Genomic DNA, 12593 nt, shown 5'->3' on the forward strand with positions numbered 1-12593 from the left:
TCTACATGAGATGGTGTGGTAATGATTAGGATGATTAATCTACTATGACATATAGATATCCACCTTACAAAATGAGCCATTAGAGGAACATTCCTCAATCAGAGCCCAAAGTTACTTCATATAACTGAGGTACCTATGGAATGAAACTTGTAATCTATATCCATTCCTTATTGTACCTTTGGAATCCCATCACAGGCCTCCAGGTTCCACATCGAGATAAAAAACAAGAGATAAAAAACAAGAGTCATTTGTATATGATGTTATTCAACAATGTGCATCAAAACGATATAATAAATGCACTATTTCAGTTTTTATAACTGTTGATCTCAGTTTGAAAAAACTGAATGCAAAAAGAGGGGGAAAATGAATACTTTGAGAATCAAGAAGAGCTTGATAATTCATTCCAGGCCTAATGTAAACAGTAAGAAGATACAGAAGAAACAATGAGGCAGTGACAAAAGGATCTCAAATTATTACTTGAGCCAATTAGCCTACTTTTTTTGTGTTTTCAGCAATTGACAAAATGTGGGTCAGACACATCACATGTAGCAAGATAGAAAACCACAAAACAGAGAAGGAGGAGGAGAAATGGGTTAGGTTTTAATCACATACTTTGGCCAAGGTTTTTAGACCCCGTAATAAAGCACAACTGCATTAAATGGAGGGGGCTGTGAACTCCAGCCTATCCAGGCCATAAAAGCCCACTGTGCTGAATTACCCTGTTATTAACAGTAATGTAGTCCTCCATTCCTGCTCTCCACTGCCAACCTAGACACTCTGCATGGGTCTAATAATGCACACCCTTGATACCCTCTTGGGAGGGGGAAGGTGGGGGGGGGGGTCATGAAGACGAGAAGAGAGAAACAGCATGCCAGTTGGCGCTACCATTCATCTCTCAGAGACCAAAAGATGTGGCCATTCAGCCTTTCACTCATGCAAAAAACATCCATTAACTCGCTATGTCTTCAACTATATTTTGAATTTAAGCCCAATACAGTGGAAATAAAATTTTGCTAAAACTGCCTACACATTAGGGCAGCCCTATTAATCGAATGCAATTGTCATGCACATGTCAGTAAAGCCAATTCTGTAATCAGTAGTAAATCTCCATCACGTGCTTTCAGATTTTACTACACATTACTAAAAAGCTGTTTGCGTAGCTTTTTAGTGAACTTCGGCACTGTGTAGTAAATGCTGTTTCATATTTCAATATTTCATAGTATTCTAAGCTGTGATAAAGTCTATGTCAAATAGCATTGCATTAGTATATACTTTATTATAATAAAAATGATAATAATACGAACTCAGATAAACCATATATTGTCATAGTACTGTGTTTATTAGTCAAGCTGAATTAACAAAAACAGTTAAATCTACCGTTTATTCATAACCGCTATAGGCATTTCAGTATATTATTCCTGCAGAACACATATGAACAGATGATGATCCCTGAAACAACATATAGAACTACCAAATTTTGTTATAAGTTTGATTGCACCATTCAATAATTGCTGTTAATAGTGTTCATCGTCTGTCTTTAAATGATTGTTCCATACATTTCTGCCATATGTATATAAACTGACAGTCACCACTGATAAGCTACTACTAAATACATTGTAGAAACCTAATTATCTGTAAAGTTGCTTTGAACCGATTTGTATCATAAAAAGTGTTTTACAAATAAACTTGAACTGAACTGAATACTCACAAATTACAATAAAGTATAATTAAGAGTTATACAATCACAATTACAACAGTCTCAACTAACAAAATGACAACTGCGATATCTAAATTCACATTTTGAGATCGGTGATGTCTACAAATTTTCCATCGGACGATGTCTACAGTGAAACATTGCAATGGACAATGACATCAGCAGGGTTGGGGGCGAGCTGAGGGGGTTGGAGTGGGTGTGGGGTTTGGGGGTGTGCCCAAAGCGTAAATTCTTATAAGGGAAAACAACTAATGATTTCTAACAACGTGAGTGTGCATTCAGAAAGGGGTGGGGGTTCACGATGCTGCGGCAACATCGTGATGTCTATCAGCCATCATCTATTGGCTCAACCCAAGTGACAATTACGAGAAAAAGTCACAATTGTGAGATATAAAGTCACATTGCAAGAAATAAAGTTGCAGTTATGGGAAATAAAGTCAACTGTGAGATATGAAAGTAGCATTGTGAGTTACAAAGTCAAAATTACAAGAAACAAAATTGCAAGAAATAAAGTGTTGGACACAGGCTTCCAGACTAATGCCATACATATAAAACCGCAAGCTCAACAGACTTTGGAGGTTAAATAGTGTTTTAAACCATCATTAATTTTAAAAGAAGCATCTACTCTTGGACTTTGCTCAACAAGACAATTACCTCTGAATCTTGCCAGCTTTCTTAAGACCAGAGGATGACATCATGTGTGCCTTTGCCAACCAGTCAGGTATTTTAAAGGCTGGCTGAATAGAAGCCTGTCATATAATGTCTGTGGTATGTGCGGAAGATAAAAGGACATGTGCTGTGAGATTTTAAAGTCTTTCTGAAAGCTTTAGATGGATGTTTTATGGAATGCACTTGACAGGATTGTGCTTATAGTTGCCTCCAATGTAACAAGATGTGAATACAGACTGAAATTTAGGTATTAAGAAAATAGTCCCCCAGAGGCTATTGAGAATCAAGCCAACGCCTACAACCTTCACCTTCTAACCATTTTAACCACTTCAAAGTCAATAAAGGTTTTTAGGTAGATGTGAGTAATTTATCCATTATTTGACCTTCTGATCTACAAGCAAAGCAAGAACTTTCTTAGTGTGAATGGAGGGAGAGCAGGAGAAATGATGGAGATATTTTATCTTCAGAAATGAATTGTAATTCAGGCTTAGTGATCCAAACTGAAAAAGCAGGTATTAGTATTAAGTAAACATATACTACTGTAATATTAAACTTTGTCCACAAAACACACATATAAAAGAGTGAGGCTTAAGTGGCTTGTTTATTTTAAGAGTTTAGATGCAAAAGCTTTTAAGTGCCATCTTTCGTCTAAAATTAGCATTTTGTCAAACTATTAGTGCTCAGTTATTTCACATTAATGGCATAAAGAACAACCTATACATTGCTGTAAAAAAAAAAAGCATTAGTATATACTTTATTATAATAAAAATGATAATAATACGAACTCAGATAAATCATATATTGTCATAGTACTGTGTTTATTAGTCAAGCTGAATTAACAAAAGCAGTTAAATCTACCGTTTATTCATAACCGCTATAGGTATTTCAGTATATTATTCCTGCAGAACACATATGAACAGAGGATGATCCCTGAAACAACATATAGAACTACCAAATTTTGCTATAAGTTTGATTGCACCATTTAATAATTGCTGTTAATAGTGTTCACCTTCTAACCATTTTAACCACTTCAAAGTCAATAAAGGTTTTTAGGTAGATGTGAGTAATTTATCCATTATTTGACCTTCTGATCTACAAGCAAAGCAAGAACTTTCTTAGTGTGAATGGAGGGAGAGCAGGAGACATGATGGAGATATTTTATCTTCAGAAATGAATTGTAATTCAGGCTTAGTGATCCAAACTGAAAAAGCAGGTATTAGTATTAAGTAAACATATATTACTGTAATATTAAACTTTGTCCACAAAACACACATATAAAAGAGTGAGGCTTAAGTGGCTTGTTTATTTTAAGAGTTTAGATGCAAAAGCTTTTAAGTGCCATCGTTCGTCTAAAATTAGCATTTTGTCAAACTATTAGTGCTCAGTTATTTCACATTAATGGCATAAAGAACAACCTATACATTGCTGTAAAAAAAAAAAAAATAAAAAAAAAAATAAAAATAAAAATTACTGACCCTAAAGATAGGAGCCTGATAAAGCTGCTAATTTTAGAAGAAAATTGCAGATGACACTTGGAGGCTTTAGGATCAGAAGTTTTCGTTTTTTTTTTTTTTTTTGACAGTTTGGAATTCAGAGCATGGAAATGATTACAGGAATAATTTAGCCAAAACTGAAAATCAGTATAACTATGTATTCACCCTAATGTCTTTCCACACCAAATTGCTGTATTTATATATTTTTTTCCTCATAGAACATAAAACCATGAAATCATCAGGCAGCTCTTAAGCTGCAAAAAAAAGAAAAAAAAAAAAAAAAAAAAAAAAAAAAAACTGATTGAGTTTTCACTGACAAATGTTCTCTCTATAGTGAGCATAAGAGCCATTGCAACTGGATTAGTAAACAAATTGTACTTTTGAGCAGTTTCTTTTTAAAGGGGTCATGAAATAAGAAATAAAATGTCCCTCGATCTTTTGATACATAATCAGAGTATGTCCTTCTATTACTTTAATAGGCAATACTGTTAGCTACTCACAGAAATGGCTATTTACTTCAGAGTCTTGAATGCGCCCCACTTATAAAGCAGATCGTTCTGCAGAGAAGCTCAAAAACAGGACAGTAAATAGCCTATTACTTCTAAATTCTGATGATTTTTTGATGTAAAATCTTGCTATAATATTATAAATAGACCTCAAAGAACAGTATAAAATGATAAATAAATGCAGTTCATGAACCCTTTAACGCACTAAAGGGTCGATTCAGTTCACAAATCAGATTAATGACAATCTACTTTTATGGTGCTTTTTTAATGTCATTTTTGGACATTAACAGTACATATAAAAAAAAAAAAAAGTTGTGTGTTTTTTTTTTGTTCCAAAGAAGGCATATGAGAGAATTACATGAAGATGCTGTTGCTTACCCTCCATCCTCCTGAAATCCTTCAAGTTCATCTCTCTGCTCAGCCAAGGTGGACTCCAAGTCCAGATAACTGCCATTATGAGACAACTGTAAAGCACAGTCATCGAGCTGAGAGAGGAATGAAACAAAATTTAAATAAATATTCATACGAAACAAGCATCACAAGAAAGTAACTTCTTAAAACAAATAATTCTTGTGAAACATTACATCTTAGTGCAATCATGAATACATATTCAAGTAAATCAACAGTAATGCCAGTGCAATGGATATGCATGACATCAGGCTGACTTCATGCTAAGCCTTGGCATGTCAGCTATGTGCTTTACATGAATGCACCTTTTTTATTATTATTCATAACATCACACAGCTTCATAAACATTGATATACCACACTCAAGCGGTCCTTTCATGCTCTAATTCATATTTCACTTTAATATCAACTCATTGACATAGATACTGTGAAACACTGGGTGTCTTTAAAGCCCAAATGTGCTTAAAGTCATAATGCTGTCATGTTTCTTTACTACCCCCACTGATAGCCACATTTTGCCAGAACATAATTTCAAGAAAGTGTCCGATTCATATCAATATCGCCATATTGTCATAACTTTGACGGCTTCAAAGCACTCTTATTCAAAGCATTCAGACTAAATCTGATTTATAGAAGTGTTGTGAGAAGCCCATCCGCACCATTTGGAGATATGCAGCAGTCTTCAGAGGTCTGCTCTGTTGGAGGCCTGCCTGTTTGTTGACACTCAATTACAGCCCAGTGATGGGATTTGAAACCTCCCAGGGGGCCGTTGCCAGGAAACAGTGAGAACTGTCAATCAACCCGCAACTTTAAACATGCTAATTACCTGCTCTGTTCCCAGTTGACTCCTCCCAACACCAGAACAGGCCTTTAAGCCCCTGCCTACCCATATCCAGCCCCTGGGACAGGTAAGAATATACCTCTTGCATGGTACCAAAAGTTTACTGTTACCAGAATGTCTAGAATACCAAAGGGGTATTCGCTAAGAGACTTTGTACATTCATGCAAGTTTACACCATTTTCATATGGTTAATGGCTCTAAAATGTATCTGTGGTGTAACAATTTAATAAAAAACATTATTTTGAAACATGTTTTTTAAAGATTCTGACAGTTTTGGGCTGTGTTTTCCATAAAGCCACTGTCTCAGCTTCTTTCTCTATCTTGGGCAGCTATGAAATAAAGACAACAGACTTTTGAGCAGATTGCAAGAGGCTTGGTAACAGGATTTACCGCTCTTCTCCACATCCCAACACCTTTGACTGACTGGCTGCTGCAAATTACAAACCAGTCAAAACCATTAGGTTTTGAAACCTTAAGCTAGAAACCTTAAGCCTCTTCCACCCAAAAATCCTGGAAAAGGAGTTCCGGCAACTGTTCTGGTGTTGAGGGATTCAATTATTCTGAACTAGTGTATTTGACTGGAATAAATGTCAATGTACAGTAGCTAACAATCAAAGTAGCTGGAGAAAGTGTGTATAGAAAAATGCAAAAAAAGAAGACAATAGCAGAAACTAGAGTGAATTGCTGAAAAAAATAAAAAAATAAATGATGTATCAAATCTCAGTTTTAGATTCAAGATTTCAATTGTCCTGGGATGGAATCAATATACTTAATATTCAAAACATCACTCTTACATTTTAACTACTACAACTTAAGCTTTCCATTGATGTATAGTTTGTTAGGATCGGACAATATTTGGCCGAGATACAACTATTTGAAAATCTGGAATCTGAGTGTGCAAACAAATCAAAATACTGAGAAAATTGCATTTGAAGTTTCCAACTGCATTCTTAGCAATGCATATTACTTATCAAAAATTATGTTTTGATATATACGGTAGAATTCTTTTTATATTTTAACCCATATAATGTTTTTTTGGCTGTTGCTAAAAATATACCCCAGCGACATAAGACTGGCTTTGTGGTCCAAGGTCACATATAATTGCATAATTCAATATTTTTAAAGGCAACGGTTTACGGAGTTGTGTGAATGGTTATTCTACTAATCGTCTTAAGGAGACTCTGTGTAATTAGGCTAGCTGAACATCCGTCCATCTGAACCAGATCGGACGTGTTTCTTAGAGGTGTTTAAATAAGACATCTTAACCAAGCAAAACAGAATGGAACTGAATGTTCGAAGCCTGTTTTTAAAGATAAACCATTTTTAACTTAACACACGTGGCAGGACACTCAAAAAACATCAGACTATGTGATGCAATGACCAAAGGTGTATATCTAAACATGTTTGGCTATAGCGGCAATGCTTTATTGAGAAATGTAAATATGCATATAGGAAAACATCATTGTTACGTGGCCTAACCTTGACTGGTTTTCCATTAACATGTTCTGCTATTTAATTTCCTGCTACAAATTATGGTAATTTAATTAAAAAATTTAGAGTAATAGTGAATATAACAGATGGAACAAGCAAGGATGCTACAGTAACTGGTAAAAAAAAAAAAACAAAAAAAAAAACTGTGATGTCATCTATGTTTACACTATTGCCTGTGCATTCACTTCGTCTCATACTCTCATTCACTGTCAGAGTCAACGGTTCGTGCTTGGTTATGATGGCTGTGGCTGCAGTAAACAAAATGTTTGCGGTCACTGTTCAAAGTCATACGGGTTCAGGCACCATAATACATAAAAAAAAAATTATTAAAACAGCTCGACACCGCTTTAACTTGGAACGAAGTTCTGGAAAAACTGTGCCCAGATCTTTTCCCATCCCTTCTCCCGTCTAGTCTAAAATTTTGAAAATATATTGCACGAATCGATTGGACCAACCAACACAAGTTTCGAAAATAAAAAAAAAGTAAATGGATTTTAACCATCTTCTCTCTGAGTTTTTTTTTTTTTTTTTTTTTGGAACATGCGTCCCACAGCAACTGCAGCTACGGACACACGCACAACAGCAAATTATACTTCTGCACAATGTTTCCCTTTTTACAACAGAAATTTGAATTCTGCAGGTATTCAGACAGTCTCATGCATATAGTTATAGATTCGGGATAGAATCGCCTATGCGATTTTTTGTTGTTGTAATTTCTAATCATAAACAAGGCCATGTTGAAGCCTACATGTAAATGTTTTGCATTATGGCAGTCCACTCTGATTATTGTTTTTCGAGAATGTTGCACTCCTGTTTGTCATTGTGCATGAAACTTCACACCAATAAATCATGAGAAATATTGGTCTTTATCAATATATTTAATTTTTACATTCGTACTGCCTGTTGCCCGTGGATTTACCTATATTTGGTGTTATTTGCCGTATAAAACGGCAGTATTCAGTACACTGACTTAACTGCTGTGAAGAGAGAACTGAAGATGAACACCGAGCCGAGCCAGATAATGACTCATCCATGAGTCAAGAACCATTTCTGTCAGACCTGTCCGATTCGAGAACCGAGGAGCTGATGATACTGCGCATGAGTGATTCAGCGTGAAGCAAACCGACACACAGAGCGTCTGAACCAAACTGATTCTTTTGGTGATTGATTCTGAACGGATTCTGTGCTAATGTTATGAGCCCAGATAAACCGAAGGCTTGCGTCATCTTCATTTTGCACTCACTATTACGTCGAGCGCAAAAGAATCGGTGAACCATTTTCTTCAACCGGTTTATTGAATCGAACTGTCAGAAAGAACTACTGGTGATCCAAAAACCGATGCAACGGTTCTTGACTCGTGAACGAGTCATTATCTGGCTCGGCTCGGTGTTCATCTCTCTCTTCACAGCAGTTCAGTCAGTGTACTGTTTGAGTAAATGAATTACTCCGGGATATTGGTTTGTTTTAACTCAGAGGGAGTGTCAGCCATGTTAAAAAAGTTAACAGCTTAAGTCATTTGTGGATTAATGCGTATTGGACATGCGAACCATTTAAAATTATTCAGTTCGATTTGGTGAACTGTTTCAAAAAGATCTGGTTACATCGAATGATTCGTTCACGAACCGGATATCACAAACTGCTTTGCTTTAAACTGTCTTACAACAGACACGGAAGAGAAGACAATGCTGAATAAAGTCGTAGTTTTTGCTATTTTTGGACCAAAATGTATTTTCGATGCTTCAAAAAATGTTTACTGACCCTCTGATGTCACATGGACTACTTTGATGATGTTTTTATTACCTTTCTGTATATGGACAGTAGACCGTACACACAGCTTCAATGGAGAGACTGAGAGCTCTTAAATATCTTAAACTGTGTTACTGAAGATGAATGGAGGTCTTACTGGTTTGGAATGACATGAGGGTGAGTTATTAATGACAGCATTTTCATTTTTGGGTGAACTATCCCTTTAATAATATAACTGTGTACACACATTATGTAATTGCATGATTATGTAAATAAACTGGTGAATCAATTATTTGAACTTCACTGAAACAAACGGTCCGAAAGAAAAAATAATCTGTCTTCCCCATTTGCTCGAGGATTACAGGTAATACTGTTGTAAATAATTTTCAGTTCCCTGCATAGTTCGGGCATTTCACTTCATAAGACCTCAGTATATCATAAGAAGCCATGGATATTCATTTTGTTTTGCTTGTGTTGCTTTTTTTTTTTATTATTCTTAAAGGGCCATCGGCTGTTGACTTGCATTTTAAAACCAAGGACCATGGTTTCAGCTAAAACTCTTCTACATTTTAGAGGATGAGTAAATTAACATTTCTAGGTGAACTTTCCCTTTAAAACTGATCCTAAATCATTCTATAACTTCAAGTTCTGTTAACTTAAAATAACTCAGACTTAGATCTAAGACTAAACTCTTCCTTTTAAAACATTGCAAACATTAAAGTACCTGATACCGCGGGTCATAAATCCTCAGGCAAACATTATATATAGCCCATTATGTTGTTATAAGACCCTTATGTTAGACCCTTAAACTAAAGTGTTGTACTCCATTCTCAAGCCAGAACTTTCTTGTCTTGGCTCAAGAGTTGCAATATATTTACAACTTCAAGAGGCAGAACGTAGATTGCCTCCTAAGAACTTGGCAGAGTAAATGAGTCAGGAAAAAAAAATGTTTGGTTCATTTTTTTTTTTTTCTCCTTCTCACAGCCTCCAGCTGTGCTCCATCTTTCTCAGGTTAACCCAGATATTTCATTGCAAGAGACCCCGTGCAGGTACTTCAGATTAGTCTCCCGGCCGGGAGCGAGGCAGGGACTCTGATAACCATCAGACGGATGCGGCCTCCAGCGTGCTCGCTTCGGTCTGCGCTGCAGTTCCAGCAGTGGGCTCAGTTCCATACGCTTTCATGTCAGCTGTACTGCAGGATCAATCTGACTACAGCAGATGGTGAAAAGGTGAGGGGAGGGTTTAACCGTAATGTGCTGGCATTTAGTGGGAAAGAGTCACCCTTCACTGGTGATATATATATATATATAATTATTTAAATATTGAAAAAAACAGTATTATTATACTTTTTTGTTTGTTTTTTTGTTTGTTTGTTTGTTTGTTTTTTCATCAACTGCTATTTTGAAAAACATCATCAAAGTAGTCCATGTGACATCAGAGGGTCAGTTAGAATTTGTTGAAGCATCTAAAATACATTTTGGTCCCAAAAAAAAACAAAAACAACTACTACTTTATTCAGCATTGTCTTCTCTTCTGGGTCTGTTGTGAGTGCGTTCACAATGCTGCTGGTGTGTTTTCTCGTGCGCCCAATAACAAAGATAACGCGTCAGCAGCGCCACTGCAGTGTTGTGAACGTGCTCACAACAGACCTGGAAGAGAAGAAAATGCTGAATAAAATTCATCAAATTCTAAGTGACCCTCTGATGTCACTTGGACTACTTTGATGATGTTTTTATTACCTTTCTGGATATGGACAGTAGACCGTGCACACAGCTTCAATGGAGGGACTGAGAGCTCTCGGGCTAAATCTAAAATATCTTAAATTGTGTTCCGAAGATGAACGGAGGTCTCACGGGTTTGGAAAGACATGAGCGTGAGTTATCAATGACATAATTTAAATTTTTGGGTGAGCTAACCCTTTAAGAAGTTTTCCAATAATAATGGAAATGAAACAGTCAATTTACAGAAAACTCCTAGACAGCCATAAATTCATTAAACTTTTGGTGTAAAATTATGCCATATATGGGAAGAAAAGATAAACTGATGGACTGATTGGTTTGCTATTTTCAAAATATTCAAAATAAAACCTGCTATCAAGAACTTATGCTGGCGTGCTTTTCAGATTTGATCTAACTTTACTTTAAATTTAGCTAGATTAATCATGCTGACACACAGAAAGTCCAGATATATAAAATCAAAAATGTAAGATGTAGCGACTGTTCAACCACGTGTCCCAAACTCATTCACAACCAGTCACACTTACACACACAAATACTTACAAACACTGAATTCAAGTAAACTGTCACTTTTTGACACTGAGGTGACTGTCATAAATCGCACAATTTACCCTAATATATGAAACTATTTGTGAATATGCAAAATTTACAGGTAGTCCTAAATAAACAAGCTCCTGAATCAACAGTAGTGCAAATGATTAGAGCGGTATCAAAGGCTGCAGGTCCTGGAGAGCTGCTAATCTGAGCGCAGAGTTCCTGGATTAATGGTTTAACTGACGGTTCCCCACCCAGCCACTGACCCGGTGAACCTGTGGTCATGGGGATGGAGAGCCAGGCCTGGACTTCCTCTTTCAACCACAGAATACAGCACTGGCAAGCAAGCACAGATATGGGGATGGCCTAAAAATAAGAGCACACTGGGAACTAGCGTCGCTCTCCAAATCCACACGCAAAATTTCATCCCCAATTTCAACTCCAAGGTCAGTTTTAGCCAGTGAAGGAAGGGAAGAAACTTTTCTCATTCAGAAAAATTGCTCTTTTTCAGTCGCCGCAGTCACCCTGAACTCCTCAGGTCGTGGTGAATACAAAAATACAAAACAACATCCTGCTAACTGCAATGTAGCATATTAACCAAGCTGTTTTTTATTAAATCTGTCAACTGTGAAACAGACAGTGGTCTGCACGTTCCAGAAAGTCTCATTCTACATCAAAGGCGTAAATAAATGACATGACAATATGCAGCGGCTAAATGAATCACTGGTTAACACGCTTCAGCCGCTAGATGTGTGTTAACAATAACTATTTTTGTGTTTGTTTCCATTTTATAAATATAACAGTCTCTGTGGTTGCTTTCTAAATGTGCAGCGCGCAATTAGCAAACATGTTAAAAAGGGTTTGTCGCATGAATGGTGACCACGTCGGCAATCATTTGTGTTTCAAAGGCGTGTGAAGCCAACCAGAAACGTGGAGCTTTTTTCTGCAGACGGTGCCGAAAAATACAGAGGAAAAGTCACTGGGCTACAAAAACCTCAACTCTGCATAACAATGTGTAAGGCTAATCCAGAGTTCAGCCGCAAATGTGAAGGGCTAGCCTATATTTTACAACATTTAGCATAACTTCTCATTACCAGACTCTGTAATTTCGGCAAAACTCTTGTGCAAACAGAAAAGGCTTCCCAAAAAAAGTAACTCAGTAAAGGGTTACTTACTCCATCAAGAGTAAGAGTGAGATGTGTGTGTGTGTGTGCAAGTGTGTGTTTGTGCATGTGTGAGAGAGATTAATGAAATATAAAGATGGGAATGCTTAAGATTTCTGTCTTTTTTACAGTCACTAATCTCAAATAATCTAATGTTAAATAATATAACCATTAAATACCTAAAATCTTTACCACACAGGCAAAGCGGATTTTAATTCTATAATGCATCATATTTTCATAAGAAGTAAATATATATATATATATTTTATTTGTTTAGAATTGTTTCGATCATG

At 36.4% G+C, this 12593-nt stretch overlaps 1 protein-coding gene across 3 annotated transcripts in view; it reads right to left on the reverse strand.

The window, feature by feature from the left end:
- LOC128030811 (FH1/FH2 domain-containing protein 3-like) overlaps positions 1-12593 on the reverse strand; it is a 184722-nt gene that overhangs the window by 163880 nt on the left and 8249 nt on the right. For all 3 annotated transcript variants that reach the window (XM_052618824.1, XM_052618823.1, XM_052618822.1), the window contains exon 2: positions 4761-4867. In XM_052618824.1, coding sequence (XP_052474784.1) covers positions 4761-4867 — 107 coding nt within the window. The remainder of the gene's footprint in view (positions 1-4760; positions 4868-12593) is intronic.

Source organism: Carassius gibelio, chromosome A16 (assembly GCF_023724105.1).
Source record: "Carassius gibelio isolate Cgi1373 ecotype wild population from Czech Republic chromosome A16, carGib1.2-hapl.c, whole genome shotgun sequence".
NCBI classification, from domain to species: Eukaryota; Metazoa; Chordata; class Actinopteri; order Cypriniformes; family Cyprinidae; genus Carassius; species Carassius gibelio.